This window comes from Limanda limanda, chromosome 5 (genome assembly GCF_963576545.1).
Source record: "Limanda limanda chromosome 5, fLimLim1.1, whole genome shotgun sequence".
Taxonomy (NCBI): Eukaryota; Metazoa; Chordata; class Actinopteri; order Pleuronectiformes; family Pleuronectidae; genus Limanda; species Limanda limanda.
Window position 1 is genome coordinate 25,142,056 of NC_083640.1, and position 20,544 is coordinate 25,162,599.

Here is a 20,544-nt window from a genome sequence, read left to right on the forward strand (position 1 = left end):
TAAACACACGTGACTGTTTACTGATGAACTACTTGATTCTAAAAGCTTCTCCTCTCTCTCCTTCTCTCTTCAGGAGCGTTGGAGTGATAACCTACATCCTGTAAGTATCTGAAACGCCACCCGGGACGATGTTTGATTTTGTAAAAACGTTAAACGTGCATAAATAAGAAATGTGCAGCACGAGACTTGAGGTTTTTACAACCGCCACCTTCATGTTCACGGTTTCTCACAAACCCCAGGTCGTCGCTCGCTGAACATGAGGACATGGAAATGTTTAGTCAGATGTGAAGAGGTTAATGACGTCTCTTTGACCTCGAGCACAAACAATAGTGAAGCTCACATACTTGTGAATAATGAATAAGACTGAAGCAAGAACCACTGTGCAAATTAAATCTGTTTTTTTATGTGATATTCAGTAAAAAAAATTAAATGTAAATTACCAGCCGTGCCTCACGCTAACATATAAGCACAGATCATCATTAAGCTCTAAATGGCATATTTGTAATCCTGATTACAGCAGGATTATTATCGTCTGTATGTTTTTTAAAATCTGACTTTCGCCTGTTTTTTTAATTTTCAAAGTAAACAAAATGCTGAAATAATAAAATTAATGCATTGTTTAGGCTGCAAGAAGCTGATTAACTGAATCTGGATCTTTTGACAAGTTGAGCACAAAACTCCAGTGAGGCCAAAACCAGTTCCCTAAATCAAACTGCCCCAGTTAAACACACTCCTAGATATGAGTTGTCAAACGTGTCTGATTTTATTCATCAAGATCCATTTATTATTCCCTGGGAATTTCACAGCTCGTCTCAAAGTTGACGCGCAAACAAGTGATTTTAAAAGTTCGACTGATTTGCTCCGAATTCAATTTGTTCAATTGATCATTAGAACAACTCCACAAACAGCTTTCATTGAATTGAATGTTCCTGCAGCAGCCGTCTGCATGAACATCAGAACAGTTTAATTCAACAGCGAAAAGTTGTTGCACTCGCCGACCCACCGATCAACCGCTGTTCTTTCCTCCTTCGCACCAGGTTAAAAAGCTTTACGTGCTCCCACACACCTTTATCCTTCAGAGAGACACCTACACAAAACCACACGTGCACTGAACTGTACATCAGGTGCATTTGCCCACACACAGTTCTGACTTGGATAAAGCAGAGTAAATAAAGGGAAAGGTCAAATGCCAACATGTACGTGATCTCATAATTATATAAAAGATATCACAGTTGATTTTAGGAGAGAAACGTGTAGGTGCATCATTTAACCTCCACACATCACAGTCGTACAGCTGCACAACATCTGTGCTCACGTACGTACTGTACAAACACACGGGATCTTTGTTCCTGCTGTCCACCCCCACAGATGTCACAGCTCTGCCTGGCGAGGCAGGAAATAGATTGTTCGCTGCCTGTTATCACAGCCGAGCTGCAGCGATGTGATGCCACTCCTCATCTCCTGCTGTTAAAAACTGACGCCAAACGATTCAATTAACGATCTCCAAACTCGAGAATATTCTGCTTGACTCAGTTGCCACAAAGTGATTAAAAACTCCAGTTGGCAGGACATACAACTGTTGATGCAACTTCTTGCTCTGCTCGAGCCCTAATTTGGGTTTAAGGTTGTCAAGTTGAGTGTATTCCAGTTTTAGAAACGTGCCCTCCGCCTTCAAGCTTCGTATCGAATGCATTTTGGGAGAACAGTTGATAAAACGTTTCCTCGGAGCCGACTCAACAAATTCTTGCTGCGGTTACCGCCCGGTCCTGTGAAGAATGGCTTTAATTACTTTGTTGTGAGCAACTGCAACTTATACCGTGAATTCATGCATTTCCCTCTCAGCTTGAGCTTGACTTGCACCACCTCCGTGTTTCTCCGAGCTGGTGTGGTAATTAGTGGCTGGTGCTGCTGGAGAGGGGAAGTCCCAGGGTTTGGCATGGACCCGTGTTTTGGTTTAACTGCCGGAGCTCCAGGAAGCTGGGACCTCATCACCATGCATGAGCGATCAGCCCTGTGTGTACGCGCCTGTGTGTGCTAGACTCAGTGTCTTGGCTTTATCCATTAAAAGAGACATATTCTGCTCATATTCAGGTTCATGATTTTTAATTGATCATCAGTTGAAAACATTGTTTTTTAGGTCATGTCTCTTTAAAGTGTTGACCTCCGCTCAGGCTGTACCTGGTTTTGTTATGGAAGGTGCCACAGGAACCACTAGACGTGCCCTTATACAAATGTGGGAAGTATCAGTACACTGAGCTCCCTCTTCTGTGGACCGCAGATATTTAAATACACAAAACACCTTTATAACACACTAGAGGACAAAAACAACTGCAGAAGCATCATGTCTCCTTATTGTCCCCTCGCTGCATCTTCAGATTTTTGATGTGCTCTTGCTTATTCCTGCACTCGCACCAAACTCCTCACATATTCACCGGAGCTGAGAGTCGTCCAGCTGGCTTCCCTGTGAGTGTTTGACTAACAAACACCAAATACTTCAGCCTGATAGCGAGGTTGGACTAATGAGTCACCATTAGTTGCTACGCAGCTTTGAAATCACATTATCCACAAGCAGCGAGGTTCTAGTTTTGTTTTTTTGAGGAACAAAGCTAATCAGCGGTGGGAGAGTCGGTGTTTGAATGTAAATCAAATGTATTCCTTTTTCCCGTTAGTGTAAGAGAGCTACTGTTGTTTAAGTAGAAAACATCAGAGTCTCTGAAGCTGTTTAAATGATTGAAGCATAAATAAAGATAATGAACATGTCTGCTCATACTTGAGAAGTGTTATATTCACAAAGCAAATTATTGTGTTATCTTCATTGTCTTGTTTGCTAAACATTTAGTTTACATCTCCAAGGCTGAACAACCCGACACAAAATGATCTAGTTCTTACAGAAGAATCTGCCACACAATAGGTTACATATGTTTTTCAGGTCTAAAACTATCAGAGTTACCTTGAAGCTATTTTATTTCCTGCCTGAATTGATATTATAGTGAAAGAGTAAGTGAAAATAAAATTCCAGGATCCGCAAAAAACGTTATTGGGTTATTTCCATGCCCCGAAATCGGTTCAGTAGTTTTTTTTTAAACTCTATTAAACCGATGAATCATTTACTTTATAAAAAAGCCCCACAGGCTCAGGGGACTTATTCAAATGTCTGTTTTCTTTAACAAACACTATGCAAAGATTGGGTAATATTTATTAATGACTTCTCACCATTTCTAACCTTGTTGTTCTTATTATTGTTGGTTACTTGCAGTTTGAGCGGTGCGTCTCCTTTCCTGGGCGACAACAAGCAGGAGACACTGGCCAACGTGTCGGCCGTGGACTACGCCTTCGAGGAGGAGTTCTTCAGCAACACCAGCGCCCTCGCCAAAGACTTCATAGCAAAGCTCCTCGTCAAAGATCCCAAGTAGGTCTGATGACATGATGTTTGCTTTTAATGGTTCATCAAGGATGACAATAATAGTTATTCTCCTATTTTAGTTCATATTTTCATCCGTCAGTCAGGAACTTTGCAAACACAGCAGCCAGTTTTCAAAAGTTAGGATTCAAAAGCGATGCGTTATCTGAAATACAAAGTCGATTCTCATCCCTATTTCTGTATTTATTCTCTAATAATGCAATTTAAAAACCCAATTACCAGATAATTGAAAACCGTCTCTGCCGTTTTTCCAAAGAAAACTCTCTTGTCCACATTAAAGATTGAACATAACAAATAGAATAAATATGAAAAAAATAGAACACAATGTATGTTATTTACAACTGAATGCCCTCATTACCGAGTCGCTCCTGCAGCATCTGAATGAGCTGCAGCTCCAGTTATAGTCAGTTACTCACAGGTAATTGCTCCAGTTTCTTCAGGACAATGGAGCGAGCGGGAGGGAGCCAACACAGATGAATAATATGGGGGTGTGGAGATAATTTCAGGCTATAGGAAGAATAATTAAAGGCGTGGACAAGTTGCTATAAACAGACTGTGAGCAAGAGGATAGGCTGACTTAACGTACTTTTAAAAAAAATATGGGGCTTTCAGAAATCCCCGATCGAGTCCTATGAAAGGGAACGAGACTTTGAGCTTTTTAATGTTTAAAAACATGTCTCCTTCACATAATGTTCGCTGTGATATCCTGATTCAGATTATTCTCAGTCAGACATGGGTATGTGGTCATGAAGAGGCGTAGACAGGAGGAAGTGGCTAGCTCACTGAACCACACCAGTCTCTGTAATGGTCAGTTTATGTCGAACACATTGAAACGTTTCCAGAACAATGAGTTGTGGTTTTCATTGTTAGTTCACAGCAGTTGTGTTCAGGGATGTGGCGTCTGGACTTTCAACCACGTCGGTTTCTATCTCGGCTTTTAACAAATGTCAGGTGTTAATTAGAGATCGTGGACGTCCCATCCGCTGCTCAGTAGGTTATGTATCATAGAAAGTAAAGCACAAGTTGCAACAGAAGTTTTTCCCTGTTTACTCTGAGGTTTGTCTCACTACCTTATTTAATGTGTTGTTAAAGAGAAGAACAAAAACTTTAAAAAGGAAGTAACATGTTCTAGTTTAACAAATGTCAATGCAGCAGAAAATAACTAAACTTAATCACCTTTTTTTCAGGACAAAAGTAATGAATTTGCTAAATATGTTTTCCAATAGTACTTTCATTGTAGGAATCTTTAGAAAATTAGGAATTTTGTTCCAGCCTTCAATATTAGAGGCTGGAACGAGTGAATGTTCTAAAATAGAGTAGTGAACAAATTGATTAATCTCTACATTTCAAAGATCTTCCTCTTTTTACACAGAGACAAATCACATGTTTATGCACAAAACCTTCCCACATGCATTTCAAATTTCTAGAGCTGCAAAAGTGTTTTACAAAAAAGGTGATTTACAACTACAACAATAAAACGTTGACCCGAATTTGATCCCATTAAGTCATTGATGATGTTGTATCTTTTCATAGCGATAAATGAGATGTTTACCTATCAACTGCTGGAAACTTCTGAAGACACTTGACAATTATAAAATGTTTGACTTCTCTGTTTGCAGAAGGAGAATGAGCATTCAGGACAGTTTCCTTCACCCCTGGATCAAGGTAGTTCTTTTAATAGCTGACTGATAAAATGTTCTCAATAAATTGATTCTCTACCAGATTTATCTTTACCATAATATCTTGAAAAGCTCTCTATTGATTTATAAATTGTTGTGTTTGTGTGAAATCAGCCAAAAGATACTCTGCAAGCACTGAGCAGGAAGGAGTCGGCTGTCAACATGGAAAAGTTCAAGAAGTTCGCGGCTCGAAGAAAATGGAAAGTAAGTTTTCTGCGATACTGTTTCTAAAGGTTTAAGAACTTATGGACCACGTTACATCATCACATCCCCGAGACACAAGTGAATTCAAATGGAACAGGACTTTTCTTTATGTTTACACCTGCCTGCCTTTTCAAAATCACTTTACATAAACTTTTTCTGGGTCTTGATATTCATTCATGTATCGTCATTTCATCTCTCTTCCAGCAATCCGTCCGACTCATCTCCTTGTGCAACCGTCTATCCCGCTCCTTCCTGTCCAGGAGCAACATGAGTGTGGCGCGCAGTGAGGACACGCTGGTAAGACATCACTTAACAAAAGATAAAAACACCCAACTTGCTTTGTCCGAGAAGGTAAAATAAATTATCTGAGTTCTTTCTTGGTTCATGTCCCAACTTTCCACCAAGTTTCATGGAAATCCGTTGGGTCAGATAATCAGACAGGGGTGAGGACACGAGGACGGTGACTCTTATCTCCACAGTCCTGTGCGATCTTTAATTTAAGTCCCAGTAAAAAGTCATTGACAAGAGACCGGCAGCGTAACGAGTTTCATTTAGTTTTTATTGAGGTGCATTAACTTATAGGACCTGAAGCTCTCAGTTTACAGCTCTGGTATTTTCAGCTCCTCAATCTCTTGGAGAATCTCGGGCTTCTACGTGTAATTGATCTGTTCCTCATTTCCTCCCAAGTGCCACAGGTCAGATGTTTGCAGAATTGTTGGAATTTCACTGTGTGTGTTAAAACCAGGCTGAGCTGGCAGGAATGTGTCTCCCAGGGAAGGAAAAGTCCTCCTCAGTGTCTAGAAGTTGATAGTGGCGATGTAAACACTGCAGCGTCTGTCAGAGGCTTAATCATTAACGCAGCGTTGCCAGCAGGCCAAGGCCGGGCCTGGCTCCTCAGAGGATTACACATCAACGTCCCTGTGTCGCAGGTGAACTGGCAGGTGCACGTAGATGTGTAGGAGTTGCTGCGCCCCCTGCAGTACGCAAACAGAGCTGCAGCTGTGAGGGACGTTGACAAGTTCAAGCTTCTCAATAGATCAGGGTTTTATTGGCTGAGCAGGTTCGGGGTTAAGTGCTTTAAATAACGACCTCACTCACATGTGGGCGTTTAGTGCAGCTCCCCCTCTGTAAATCAACTAGGACATTGTTTGTGTTCAGACTCAGAGGTTGAGAGTCTGTGATCAGGCTGTGTTCAAATATCAGGGCTTTATTTTCTACATTGATTTGTTTTTATTGATTTCATTGCTTTAGGTCGACATTGTTGCAACTAATTTTGTGTTTGTGGCTCATGAGAAACGAGATTGTGGATTAGTATGAATCTGTCGTGTCTGCACACAACTGGACAGGAAGGATCAGTGTTTGGTTGTTAGCAGCATTATGGAAAACTGATTTGGATGGAACTTGGTGGAAGGATGAGTTTTAATTAGGGAGATGCATTTTCATTGATTTCTCAGAGAATAATTCATGGTACTTCTTAAAAAAATAATTTGGTGGACTGATATCTATGACTTTGTGAAATTCTGTTCACACCAAAGAGAAGATTCATCTCAATCCCATGTCGTGAGTTAGCATTTTCAGAAGGTAACAATCCCAAACCGCTGTGTTTAACAGTCAGTCCCCAGCAATCAGATTCCTGCTCATACATATTTGTGTTGTGCTCGCTGCTCTCGGCGGTGGTTTATTCATGGCTTCCCCCCCAGCAGGGAGGTTATGTCGAGGAATGTAGCTGGAGTATCACGCTTGGCCGAGCAAATGCCACATCGGCCTCACCTCCTCTCCCCCGCACCTCCCTGCGTTTCTTCCCCTCGTCTCTTTGTGCAGCGGAGCATCACAGCCAATTTCTGCGGCGTCCAGCTGACTCTGGCTGAAGGTTATCGGGTCATGTGTCAGAGGCAGGAAAAAGAAACAGTCTTGATCTGTTTTTAAAACTAAAATGCTGATGTGAAAGAAAGTTCAGCTGTTTCTCTGTTTAGTTTCTGTGAATGAAAGCCGGAGGAAAAGATGAAAGAGCGACTTAGGAGCCTTGTGATAGAAAGAATTCACAGGATTAACGCTCACAGGATCTGATCATCCCATGAACTGCAGACGAGTAATTGTCGTTCCCACCTGTTCAGGATGAAGAGGACTCCTTCGTGATGAAGGCCATCATCCACGCCATAAACGACGACAATGTGCCTGGTCTGCAGCATCTGCTTGGCTCTCTGAACAGTTATGACATCAACCAGCCCAACAAGGTGAATTAACAGACATTACACCTCATAGACCTTTTCAAAGCAGCCTTTTTACACAAAATCATAGGTCAGCACATGTTAAGACTTATTACACAAACAGACCTTTAATTACATCTATATTTACTTTCTATTTCCTGCCGAAATTGCTGCTGTTCTAAAGTTTGCAGCTGTTTTATTCTTTCAACCTATTTTTTTTTATTTTAGTCTTTTGATTTGAAAGTGTGAAATGCTTCCTGTCCACTTATTTTAAAGTGGGAAGAGGAGAAGGAGAATAACACAGAATAACACCTGACGGAGGGAAAGAATGATTTAAAAAGATTAAAGAAAAGAGTGAATAACAGCGAATTGAACATTTATTTTTCTCACTTTGCTCCAGAATACTTTATCTGGCCTTTTCCTGTTTCATACATCAGCCGGTACTTTCATGCAGACACACAATTTACATGTTGTAAAGAGGTTTAACTCATATTAAAATGTGTTGCAGCACGGGACCCCTCCCCTCCTGATCGCCGCTGGCTGTGGCAACATTCAGATCATCGAGGTGCTGATGAGAAAAGGTGCAGAGATCCAGGCCCACGACAAGGTACTGATGTGTCATCAGTGTGACTCTGACAAGCAGCTGTTGACTCTATAACACACACACCGGCGTTGAAGACGTCACATTTCTTTCCAAATAGACTAAACCCTGAATAAATTCAGTTTAATAAAAATGTGTCACTGCAGAGCTGGAATTTATTTAATGGATACACTCATCTGCTACTTGCATTCATTCAGTCACTCGCTTTGAAATACGACTGAATGACTCCAAACATTGAGATTTACAGATTTTAAATACGGGGAAAAGAGCAACAGAAATTGACGGGCACTCAGTTGTAGCAGATACCTTGAGTCGAGTTACTGGAATTAGCATTTCAAGGGATTTACTTCTCTCTGCCTCCTTCAGAGCGGAGCCAACGCCATCTACTACGCAGCGAGACACGGCCACGTCGAGACCTTGAGATTCCTTCATGAAAAGAAATGCCCTCTGGATGTCCAAGATAAGGTGAATCAAGTGCCTCTTTTCTCTCTCTCTCTCTTGCTCTCTCTCTGCCTGTCTCTCACAAACACACACACATTTGTACAGAAACTCAGATTCTTACTACCACTCCACACGCTGCTATCTATCGGCGATCGCTCACACACTCCCACACCATTAAACCCCTTGAGAAGCATTAGTGAGAATCTCCAAAAGGCCCAGAAACGCACACACACAAACACTCTCAAAAGCACATTCACACGCTGACACTCACCACACTCTGCCCCTGTGGAGAAAACCAGTTACTCGGGCATTTTATCATCTTATTCGCTGTTGCTATAGAAACCAGCCTTGCTGAGAAAGAATGGTCTGCGTGAGTCTGCGTGGGTGTTTGCTTTAGATGCTGGTTTGATGTTAGCCTCGATCACAGAGCCGGCTCGGGCAGACGAAATCCCAAAAGCATTTTTTCCAATCTCTTTTAATCATGGTGCTCGCTGGTGGTGTCCTCTTCTGTCGGAGGTGGGGCAGACTCCTCCGCCAGCTCAGCTAATCTGCACACCAGGCACTTTCCTGATTATTATCTACTTCCCGTCCAAGGATAATTTAAGTTTCATCTTACTTTATTACGCTATAACCCTGGATCCCAAGCAGAGGTGTCTGTATGTAACTAAGTGATCGCCTTACGAGAAAGGCAAAGCTGTAAAGCCTTTCAACGCCTTTATTTAGGAAAGATGAACCTTTTCCCTCTAATTAAATAAATCTATGAAGCTTTTTTTATCCCGAACATAAATCCATGAGATGTTTTGCTAAGCGGTTCACTTTCCTTTCTACACGCGAACACCTTGGGCGCCGTTTCCCGTAAGCAGCTCCTCAGCAATTTAACTTCTGCTCTGACTGGCAGCCATAACGTGAGGCTGAAGGATCGATGTCTAGAGAGTGGGATGTCTGGGAACGCAGGACTGAAAAATATAAATGTCTTGTTTAAGTGGAAGTGTTTGGAAAGTTGCTGACTCTGAGGAATAAAGTCAAATGCTTCCTGTTACCATTTTTTCTAAGTACAAAAAACTTTTCCTTGATATTTGTTATTTCATGTGCAAAAAGCCGTTTGAATAAAAGTGCATTTGAGATGCTGAGCAGCTAACGTCATAATCTTCTGTTTTCCTTCCTGTTCCTGCAGTCTGGAGAGACAGCTCTTCATGTGGCGGCTCGCTACGGCAACGTGGACGTGGTGAACTACCTGTGCAGCATCCGGGCCAACCCAGACCTGTCCGACAGGGTGAGCACCTGCGTACATTAACATGCACGTGCAAAAGAAATGACCTGGTTTTTAACAGAGAGATTCTTCTCCCAACCAAAGGACGCAGGTTTTATTCTTTTGCATCCTTTGTTTCCGTCTCCAGGAGCAGGAGACCCCGCTGCATTGCGCTGCCTGGCACGGCTACTCGCCAGTAGCCCGGGCGCTCTGCCAGACCGGCTGCCATGTGGACGCAAAGAACCGGGAGGGCGAGAGTCCGCTGCTGACGGCGTCTGCTCGGGGCTTCGCAGACATCGTGGAGTGCCTGGTGGAGCACGGGGCCGATCTACAAGCAACTGACAAGGTGATAATCTCAGATGAAAGATTTAGTTCAACCTCATACACACGTCTTACTTTTCTTTTAGCACAACATGCACTTGCTTCCCGCTTTGCCGTTGATGCTGTGTGAGAGAAATTCAACTTGTTATTTGGGTCGGGAGTATTTCTGCAGGGTTTTCCAGATCCTTATGGGGATTCTCAGCACTTGAGGGTCTGCCTCAGGGTTTCCTGCCATTTGTTTGTTCCCAGTATCTTTGAAGATGAAAAGAGGTTAAACTAGTGTGGATTACTCGTGTGCACTGAGAAGAGAGCAAGGAATGACAGTAAATATGATAATAACACTGATATTAAGCTTTCAGGGAACCAAACAAGAAATCCGATTCAACAAAAACAATTCATGCCCATTGAACAGGACCAATAGAAAAGACAAAACATTGAAGAAGCTTAAGGACATTATTCACCTCCGAGGATCAGTCTGATAAAACACCTGCATCTTTGCAGCTCCTGCACAGTTGAATGTTTAGATCAACAACAATTAAGAGATTAATGATTTACATTGTGTGTGTGTGTGTGTGTGTGTGTGTGTGTGTGTGTGTGTGTGTGTGTGTGTGTGTGTGTGTGTGTGTGTGTGTGTGTGTGTGTGTGTGTGTGTGTGTGTGTGTGTGTGTGTGTGTGTGTGTGTGTGTGTGTGTGTGTGTGTGTGTGTGTGTGTGTGTGTGTCCAGGACGGCCACACCGCCCTCCACCTGGCCGTACGGAGGTGTCAGGTTGAGGTGGTCCGCTGCCTCCTCAGGCACCACTGCCACCTGGACCAGCAGGATCGCCATGGCAACACGCCGCTGCACATCGCCTGCAAGGACGGAAACCTGCCCATCGTCATGGCGATCTGCAGCGCCAAGGCGAACCTCGACCTCGCCAACAAGGTGAGGACCTTGTTTTCTTTTTGTCCGTCTGATATCTTAACAACCCTTTGAGGGGATTTCGGTACAAAACATTCAGTTCGACTCAAGGATGAACTGATTCGATTTTGGAGGTCAAAGGTCAAGGTCACTGTGGCTTCTAGAACACGGTATCTCCAGTCGGCCGTACCAGTTACACCTGGACTCAACAAGGAACTAATTACATATCAGTGGTCACAGTGACTTCTGGAAAATACGGGTATGTAGACTGAAACTGAATTGGTTTTGCAGAGGCATCAAACTGCAGGATGGACATTCTACTTGAGAACTGTTATAACAACAATAACATTGAATTGATTTATCCTTGAATTAAAATGCTCCTGTTTGCACAATGAGCAGTTTTGACTCATCTCACATAAACCAAACACAGCTATTGTTTTACAGCCGGCAGCTTCACACTGGCAACATCACGTGATGCATTAACCTTGAGTCAATTCTAAGTTTCAGTTCACCTTTCTGAAGGTATTTAAAAAGAGTGGAGGCTGTAGGAAAATCATTTTTCAGAACTGTTGCAGTTGGACTCGCAGCTCAACTATCCAGATACTTTCAGACATCTTGTGTAGCTGAACGAGGGTTAATCACAGAGGGACAAAAAAACAGAGAAAGCAAACCTATTACCAGGAATTAAAGGATTTTGTCCAGGAGTAAATACATTTCTGATCTGTGATCCAGTCTGAGCTAGACTCATAAATCTGGCTTTCAGTAAAAATATTTACTATAGGCGTATTGTGATAGTAGCCGAGAATGTTTTTATTCTGATAACAGCTGGAGGCTTTTGTCTTATTTTGATAAACTCTTCCTTCACGGCAGCTCTCTCGTACATGGTTTATATTTCTGACTGTCGAGCACGACTTCCCACACGTTCCTGCCTTTGGTGTTTTCACAAGCTATTTTGACACCATCCATTTTAATATATTCTGCGGTGGGATGCTTCTCTCAGACACTGACGCTGCAGCCCTCCTTTTCTTTTTATTTTATTCTTTTTGCATACAGAAACATTTCTTTCCCAGAGTAGCTCAGGGAAGTGATGTGCATCAGCAGCAGACAACACAACCAGGGATGTTATTTATTCACTATTTCCAGTCTCTGCCTGTTTTTTTAAGCCCTATCTCAAGCAGCATATCACACGTTGCTGAGTCTGGATCTGTCAGCTGGAGACACTGGGGAAGGAAATAAGAGGCGTGGAATTGAAAATGTCTCCTGTTTTGTTTAGATTCAAACAGGATGAATGATGCCTTGTGTTTTCAAGTTGTGACCGACTGGAATTGATTCTGCTTTCAGGGATGGGTATCCACACTTTCCAAATCTTTACTTTTATCCTCCATGAGGGAAAAATCTATTTTGTGATGTTTCAATACGTTTAAGAGGAAACTAAATAATAGCTGTGATTTGCAGGTGTCAGTATTTCAGGTCTACTATTTAATTTTTGGTGAAAGATAGTGATGCAATCGGTCGACCAGCTGAAGCACTAGGATGTGGGTGCTAAGTCGAGAAATTATGCATTTCATGGGACTGGGAGAAAAACAGTACCTTCAAATCATTGCCTTGGTGTTTTTTGTACAGTCAGCTGCTCAGTGTGTGTTTAATGTAACGCAACACAAAACACCCTGAGACGTATTATTACTTATCTGACAGAACAGATCAGGATATTTGTAATAGTTCTGAGTGCTATTCTTCTTAAATTAGGTTTTTATTTAGAAAAGATAGAAAATTATAAATATTGATTTACAGAAAACCCATCGGCCCATTTTTACAGCCCCTACCTTAATTATGTTAAATCTTTTTCTCACTTTTCCATCAACTGAAAATTCATTCTTCTTCTTCTTCTTCTCTTCTCTCGTCCAGTACGGCCGGACGCCGCTCCACCTGGCGGCGAACAACGGCGGCCTGGAGGTCGTCCGTCACCTCTGCCTGTCCGGAGCCAACATCGACGCCGTCACAAACGTGAGTCACTGCACACTTCTCCATTTCCCCTTCACTTTACAGAGGCACAACCTCAACACGCAGGATCGTATGATTTATTATGACTGTAACTTATCTCAGGTTGTGTTTTTCCAATGCCTCTCTGCGCTCGGATTAATTAAACTGTCACTTAGGAGCTGCTGCTGCTCACAGTCGAGCTGAATGCATTAGCTTGTGTCGAGGATTTGTCACCATGACAGATTGCAGCGTATGGATCTTGTATCTTCTGAGGGATGTTGCTGTGGTTCAATGGAATGGATGAATAACATACATGACATTACTTATATAACGAACATCCTGGAAACGTCTGTGTCTCTCTTGACTTATTTCTATGGCGACTTGTTCATTTTCTGCTTTAGCTGCAGAGAAAGTTGATGCTCGACTCACTTCGCTGTCACACGCGCTTCATAAGCTGGATTTTTGTATAATTTATATAAAATGATAGAAAGTAGATTCACTTCATTTTCTCAGTTCTGACTGTTGAGTTGTTTTCTGCAGAGTCTGAGCAGCAGGTAAGAAGTCGAAGGCTCCAGCAGCCGCAGGCTAAGAGCTTTTTATCAAACCGCTCAGAATCATTACGAGGAGTCAGGGACCAGATTCTGTCGTTTGACCTCAGATCTGTGGGAGTCCACGAACAGTGATCTGTAAATGCTGCTGTTTTGTTGCTGCACCTCAGCTCTGCCAGCTCATGTTTCTTCAGGATCAGGATGAGTTGTAGTGATGTACAAAAGTTTTGGCACCAAGTAAACGTCCCATTGCCTGAGAAGCATTGAGGTGGAGGTTCTTTGCTTTGGGGCTGTGTGGCTACAGAAAGAGAAAAGAATGGATCCCATTACAAATCTACAAATACTTAGATTTCCAGAAAATTTCAGTAAAGAATATATGTGAAAACACAAATGTCAGAGTCAGTTCCTCTTAACAGCTTCCCAGTAAAATCTCAAAAATATCCAAGTGGGCATGTTGATGACATTTCTGCTGCACACCCAAAGTGACCTCAAAATTCAGCATGAAACACTGGGGGGGCTCACAGTCCCCTGACAAGAACAACATCATGAGGTCTGTGGGTGGATCTGGAACCTGCCGTGTGCGCAGCCCAAAAACATGTCAGAATTTGAAGAAATCTGCCGGAGGAGTGGGTGAAAGAAAATTAAATCCAGAAGAGAAAATGGTCTGAGCCGACGACAAAATATGTTTGCAAGCTGTGATGTCTGCCAGATGTGTCATTTTACATCCTCGACATAATAGCAGGAACTGATCCGTCATTCCTTTCTTCATTTTCCTTGTCGCAATGATTCCTGGATCGTTTCTCATCCATTTTAAATCTCCTGAAGTTAAATTCATCGGAGCAGCTGCAGCTTCTCTGTCTCAGTTCTGCTTCAAGTTGTTTTAAAATCCTTTACATCACAGTCGCCTCGGCTTCGCTTCAGTGACCATGTTCTGTATTTAGATTTTTCTGTGCAGCACCAAGTTCTTTGTCTTGTTAGGCCTTTACGTAGATCATTTATTAAATATATGGTCAAAACATTTTATCTCCCTCTCATCTGGGTTAGTAAATATGTTTTTCATTGTCTTTATGTATCTGTAGATTAAGAAATAAAACCATTAATGGATCCTGCCAGATGTCCCAATCTGAGGTTTCTCTTTCTCTCCCTCCTGCTGCATTCTGGAGCTGTTAATATTGTATGACAGCTGATGTGCTACTTGATGCATGTTTAATCTGGAAATCACACACTGAAATGTATAATTCATCGTGCAGTGACCTGCAGTTAGTGGCTTTTAGAGCAGACTAGAGGAAACGGAAAAGCTCACAGTTTAGATTTCTACGATTTGCTCAGTTTTTGACGTTTCGTAGGAAGTAAAAGGAGAAATGTTTCGCTTGATGGCGTCTGCTACACGTCACAAATTGACAGCATTAGGATTATTCTTCTCTCCTCTACGTATAATTCATAAACCGTAAATAAAGATGAAATACCCTGTATGTGGTGCCATTTAAAGTTATCTGGAACCGGAGCCAATCATGATGTTTCACCCTGTTTTGGGGTTTATGACCTTTACTGCATTGAAGATTCTTTTCTGTATCTTTATTTGACATATAATCAATTAAAACACTGCTCTATTTTCAATTATATTCTCTAAAAACGAGAAACCGCAGAAGATCAAATGTTCATCTGGTGTTTTTTACTTGGAACTTAGCACCAGCCGCTCCTCTGTCGCTGCCGAGCACCAGTAGTAATAATCCTGACACTCCATCTGTCTGAGCATATTCCCGTGAATTGGTTCGCTTATTAAAATCACTCTTAAGTGGTCGGTTGGAGCTGCTCTTCATTTACTTGACATTCAGCTCATACGAACAACTGGAAGGTCGTTGTTCTTGTTGTGTTCCTATAATATGATGCAACCTTATCAGAGGAGCACTTTAGAGAGAAGGACATACTGAAACCAAGCGGAAAATTAAAGCTGTACAGCGAAGGTCTCGCATGAAAAGAGTGATTTCAAAGTGTTTTTAATGATGTTATGTTTCTGGATCAAACACAGAACGATTGGTGTCTCCTCTGCCTCAGTGGGCTGTGGACAGGGGGAAGTGGTTTGTGGGCGTTTCAGGCTGTCGATGCCGGACAGTGACAGATGGCCGAGTCAATGAAAGAGACGTGAAAGTTGTCGGGTCTGTGGCGTTTCTGTGTCAGTGTGTTGAGGAGGAAATGGAGAGATTAACAAATGAGTGCGGTTGTGGAGCTGGACGAAGAGAGAAGAATGATGGTGCACGGACTGAAATGAAAGACTCGGGCGACAGCGTCAGAGGCAGTGATGTGAATCAGAAACACTTGAGTGCCCATTCAAACAGCTACGGGAAATGTGGAGGATTATCTGTTTGGTGACGAGTTCTCATGCATATATTTATCCTTCTCTTCTTTCTCCTCCCTCAGGATGGAAAGACAGCGGAGGACTTGGCTTCTACCGATCAACATGAACACATCATTTCTTTGTTGGGGAAGCTGAAAAAGGTTAAAGAAAGGACCTTATGTTTATCAATGTTGTTTGGTGATTTCTTCATAACTCAACTATTTAAATGGAGTCAAGGGAAAAGGCTGCGTTGTGCAAACCAAGGTTTCACAAACACTCATCTCACTTTGGTCTATTTCAGTGCAGTGAGGTGTGCAGAGACGTTTTCCAACAGGAATGTGTTAGACCAATTTTAGACTGTGGCAGCACTTGCCTCACTCTCACAGGTAGAAGCGGATGATAAAACATTTCAACTCAATTGAAGGTTCTGAAGCACAGAGCTTGAGGAACTAGAGAAGTGTTGCTGTCCACACACTTAATCCACGATGACTTAAAGAGTCACTGCCTGTGCTCGAGGGCTCTTTAATAGGACCGGACTCAAACCGGCGGGATCAAAGCTGAGACTCCTGTTATCTGACATCCAGCTTTTCTACGCTCTTCCCTCCAGAGGTGTACGAGCTGGAGCTGCGTCCAGTGTTCCCAGTCCAAGACCATTTTCTTGTTCACCTAAAGTTAAATGTTCTCCTCTAATCGTTTTTTGTCCAGAAAACCCGCTGGGATTTAGTGCACAGCGTGAAAACACCAAAGCAGCAACTTGCGAAAACAGTCATCCTCTGCATATGCTCGGCTAATTTAAGACACTTCACAAACCGACGCCAGATTCAAACGAACGACTCAGACTTCCCAAAACCCCAGAGAGAGAAAGACGGATAATAAGAGGCCCACAAAATGTATTTCCAAAAGGAAAAGTGTTGTTTTCTGCTCAGATGTGAATCACATGGATTGAATTTAGAAACTTTCTTTATTAACATAACTCAGGTGGGAGCGTGGAGGGTTTTCACATCCCACACAACCACACCAGCATTGGAGGTCGCTCCTGATTCATGACTCATCTAGTGGATCAGTTTTAAGTGTTTTACACATTAACAAATGTTATATGATGAACTCGCAGAAATACAGGAGGCAGAGGAGTGTTTGGAAACGTCTCGTGCTGGTGTGTTTGTATCATAGAAAAACCTTTAGATTAGTTTAAATCAATTAAAGCAACATGAAGAGAGTCACATATCTAACATCACTGTGGACTCTAATGGGAGTTGATGCCATGACGGTGAGAAATGTGTATTTCAGAGCGATCTGAACCATCATGTGTGTGTTTATTTTTTTTATTTGGGTCTTCAGGACAACCACAAGCTGAGCTACATCCAGCAGCTGCGGCCCACGCAGACAGTCCAGCCCAGGATCAAGCTGAAGCTGTTCGGACACTCCGGAGCCGGGAAGAGTTCCCTGCTGGAGTCTCTGAAGTGTGGCATCCTGCGCAGCTTCTTCAGGAGGAGGAGGACGACACGCATGAGCAACACGACCCGGCACCCCAACTCCCCCGTCAACTCCAAACCTGCCGGTAGGTTAACGGACGGATCTGAGGGAGCTGTGATAATCCAACACAAGTTTAATCCTCCAGATCACCTGCCAAGAACCAGAACTACCTTCTTAGAATAATGTATAAGTCACGTTAATGCACATTAACAGTGTTGATTTAATGTTTGCTCACCTTCATTCGCAACTCATCAAGCGCATGCAACAGTTTTCATGTTTGTCAGATGTTTTGAAGCTTGAAAATGTGAATTTTAGTTTAAGAAAATCACATTTGAGTCACAGTCTGACTGGAGAACAAAGGAGATGAAACACCTGCATCAAGGTAAAAGAAGAAACTAGTCGAACTGTAAATGGTTTACGACAAACATAAGATGCCAGAAGCCTTGATATATTTGACTTGGTCCTTATTCCTCGTCAGATGATAGCTGATGGAATATCTGGGTTTTAGTTATTCTCTAAAGTAGAAACAAACGTTTTCTCCTCCTCCTGGTCCAAGAAAAGCCTTTTTTTCCCTCTGAGGGTTTGTAAAGACTCAATGATCTGTTCAGTGTAGTGTAAGAAAAACAAAATCTCCCATCAATCTTTCTCTGTATTTGCGCTCATCTCCCCTCACACACACACACACACACACACACACACACACACACACACACACACACACACACACACACACACACACACACACACACACACACACACACACACACACACACACACACACACACACACACACACACACACACACACACACACACTCTCACACAGCGCTCAGAGCCATTACCTCTCAGACAGACCTGATGCTCAGTCATGTGTATAGAGTTACCGATCCCATCTTCTTTACTGGGAGCAAACCAGTGGCCCGAGTCCGAGCTGCACAGGAAGCTGCTACGTTTCTGCCTGAATTCAGTAACTGTCTCTGTTGACTCTGTCACAACTGAGGTGATGTTGACAGACGGGGAAAAACAAAGAAACCGAGAGGGAATGAAGAGCATTGTGATTCCATACTGGCATCAATCTTCAACTTTTATGATCCTGTTGAATGTGGCGCGTTAATAACATATTTATACTCGTCAAAAACCCATTTATGATGCTTATAGGCACATATCTGAAAGTGTTCTGCTCTGTGTGATATTTCCTGGCAGAGACTGATCTTCCTTTATCATTTTACTTAACTAATCTGTCAAATAACAGAAGGCGTCACCGTTTTTGTATGAAGTGATGGATTAGAAAAGAAATAGACTCAAACTCTATCCACCTGATTAAGTCACAATAAGGAAGGATGATGATAAACAAAGCTGCTGCAGACCTGTGGTTCAACACCACAGAAAATCAACTGGTAGGTGTGGCCCTCAGTGTTTAGCACATCTGGATGTGGAGTTGCTAACTGGATTTATCTGCTATAGAACAGCACCACCTTGTGGCAGCAAGTGGGAAACATATGACTGGATACACATCTGATTACAGGATTGATTATTTAAGTTACTTTTTTGAACTGAACTACTCTATTTTCCTCCTTCAGTGTCGGTGAGTATTTCCAACTTGTACCCGGGCTGTGAGAATGTGAGCGTGCGGAGTCGCAGCATGATGTTTGAGCCCAGTCTCACCAAAGGCGTCCTGGAGGTCTTCTCCCCCGTCCACAGCGCCCTGTCCACCGGCGACGACCAGGCCACGAAGGCCATCGACATCCAGCACGCCAACATCCACGGTGAGAACCGGAGGCAGCTACGTTTAAACAGAACTATAACGAAACACAGGAAATACTTAGACTGCACTTCTTTCCCTCTCTGCAGGTGTGGGGGATTTCAGCGTGTGGGAGTTTTCGGGGAACCCGGTTTATTACTGCTCCTACGACTACTTTGCCGCCAACGACGTCACAGCGATCCACTTGGTCCTGTTCAGCCTGGAGGAGCCGTACGAGACTCAGCTGAGCCACATCACCTACTGGCTGAACCTACTGAAGGCGCTCACGCTGCCACAGGACAACATCGGTGAGCACCGCCTCTTCAGCCACAGCTGTATTAACACTGCAGGACCGGAAAAACCTTAAGCTCTGGATTCAGTTTCCACAAAAAGGCCATAAAAGGCTTAAAAAGTCTTCCATTTAATTTATTAAAGTGTTCAACATGTCTGCTTTAAAAACCTAATTTATTTCAACGTTATACATCTGTAAACATTTCTAAACAAAGTACTGTGACAATGGATAATTGTCAAATACACCCAGGATGTAATTTATTCACTAGGTAAAGAATTGCAGCCTTATTGTCCATGATGGTGAAATTATGATGAAATGGTATTAAACTAATAAAAATAAATGTTCTGTCCTGAAGTTAATCAGTTAAACTGCTGCAGAAACACGATCCGTAGTAAATCCACTCAGATATTATAAGTTATTGACCAGATTTCGGCACATGAGACAAGACTGTGTCTTAATTGTATAAGTGCAATTAGCTCCTTAATCTTTAGAAAGATGATTTCACCAGACAACATGTACAAAGTCATTGTAAAGTGACTTGCATTATAAATCCGCTGTCCTCTGTTCTCTCCAGCGTTCGGGGGTCGGATCCCGCAGCCCCTCATGGTCGTCCTGGTGGCCACGCACGCCGACCTCGCCGACGTCCCCAGAGCGTTTTCTGGAGACTTCAGCTACGACAAGGAGCGAGCTCTGCTGAAGGAAGTCCGGAACAGGTCGGGAGTCGAACCTCAGAACAACGTTGTTTGTTGTTGTTGGATCATTTTATTTACCAGATGAAACCTCCCTCAATGCTGTTATAAGTTATTGCTCCAAACATCTTGTAAAAACTACAGTACCCATGAGCCTCAGCAACTTTTCCAGTTGTGAGCAAAACACCACAACCTTTTACATGCCACTAAAATAATAATTAGAGCCACGTGTAGCTCCAGTGTTTCTGTTATTTTATTATCTCATTAATCCGGTAAGCAGGTGTCACTTTTTAATAATGTCGGTCTTGTCTTATTTCAGATTTGGGAACGACATGCAGTTCAGTGACAAGTTGTTTGTGATGGATTCTGGAGCCTCGAACTCCAGAGACATAAAGCTGCTCAGGAGCCACTTACAGGAGCTGCGCACCAACATCATATCGGTGAGCACTGCTTCCTCTGACTCCTA

The 20,544-nt window shown here is 42.7% G+C and overlaps 1 protein-coding gene across 1 annotated transcript in view; it reads left to right on the forward strand.

Annotated features, from left to right (window-relative positions):
• dapk1 (death-associated protein kinase 1) overlaps nucleotides 1–20,544 on the forward strand; it is a 60,106-nt gene that overhangs the window by 34,594 nt on the left and 4,968 nt on the right. The window contains exons 6-23 of the mRNA XM_061072308.1: nucleotides 74–100; nucleotides 3,257–3,409; nucleotides 5,041–5,086; nucleotides 5,215–5,304; nucleotides 5,509–5,601; nucleotides 7,419–7,538; nucleotides 8,020–8,118; nucleotides 8,479–8,577; nucleotides 9,728–9,826; nucleotides 9,951–10,148; nucleotides 10,848–11,045; nucleotides 12,927–13,025; nucleotides 15,968–16,045; nucleotides 17,223–17,442; nucleotides 18,937–19,122; nucleotides 19,208–19,405; nucleotides 19,964–20,102; nucleotides 20,398–20,518. Of these exons, the coding sequence (XP_060928291.1) occupies nucleotides 74–100; nucleotides 3,257–3,409; nucleotides 5,041–5,086; nucleotides 5,215–5,304; nucleotides 5,509–5,601; nucleotides 7,419–7,538; nucleotides 8,020–8,118; nucleotides 8,479–8,577; nucleotides 9,728–9,826; nucleotides 9,951–10,148; nucleotides 10,848–11,045; nucleotides 12,927–13,025; nucleotides 15,968–16,045; nucleotides 17,223–17,442; nucleotides 18,937–19,122; nucleotides 19,208–19,405; nucleotides 19,964–20,102; nucleotides 20,398–20,518 (2,263 nt within the window). The remainder of the gene's footprint in view (nucleotides 1–73; nucleotides 101–3,256; nucleotides 3,410–5,040; nucleotides 5,087–5,214; nucleotides 5,305–5,508; nucleotides 5,602–7,418; nucleotides 7,539–8,019; nucleotides 8,119–8,478; nucleotides 8,578–9,727; nucleotides 9,827–9,950; nucleotides 10,149–10,847; nucleotides 11,046–12,926; nucleotides 13,026–15,967; nucleotides 16,046–17,222; nucleotides 17,443–18,936; nucleotides 19,123–19,207; nucleotides 19,406–19,963; nucleotides 20,103–20,397; nucleotides 20,519–20,544) is intronic.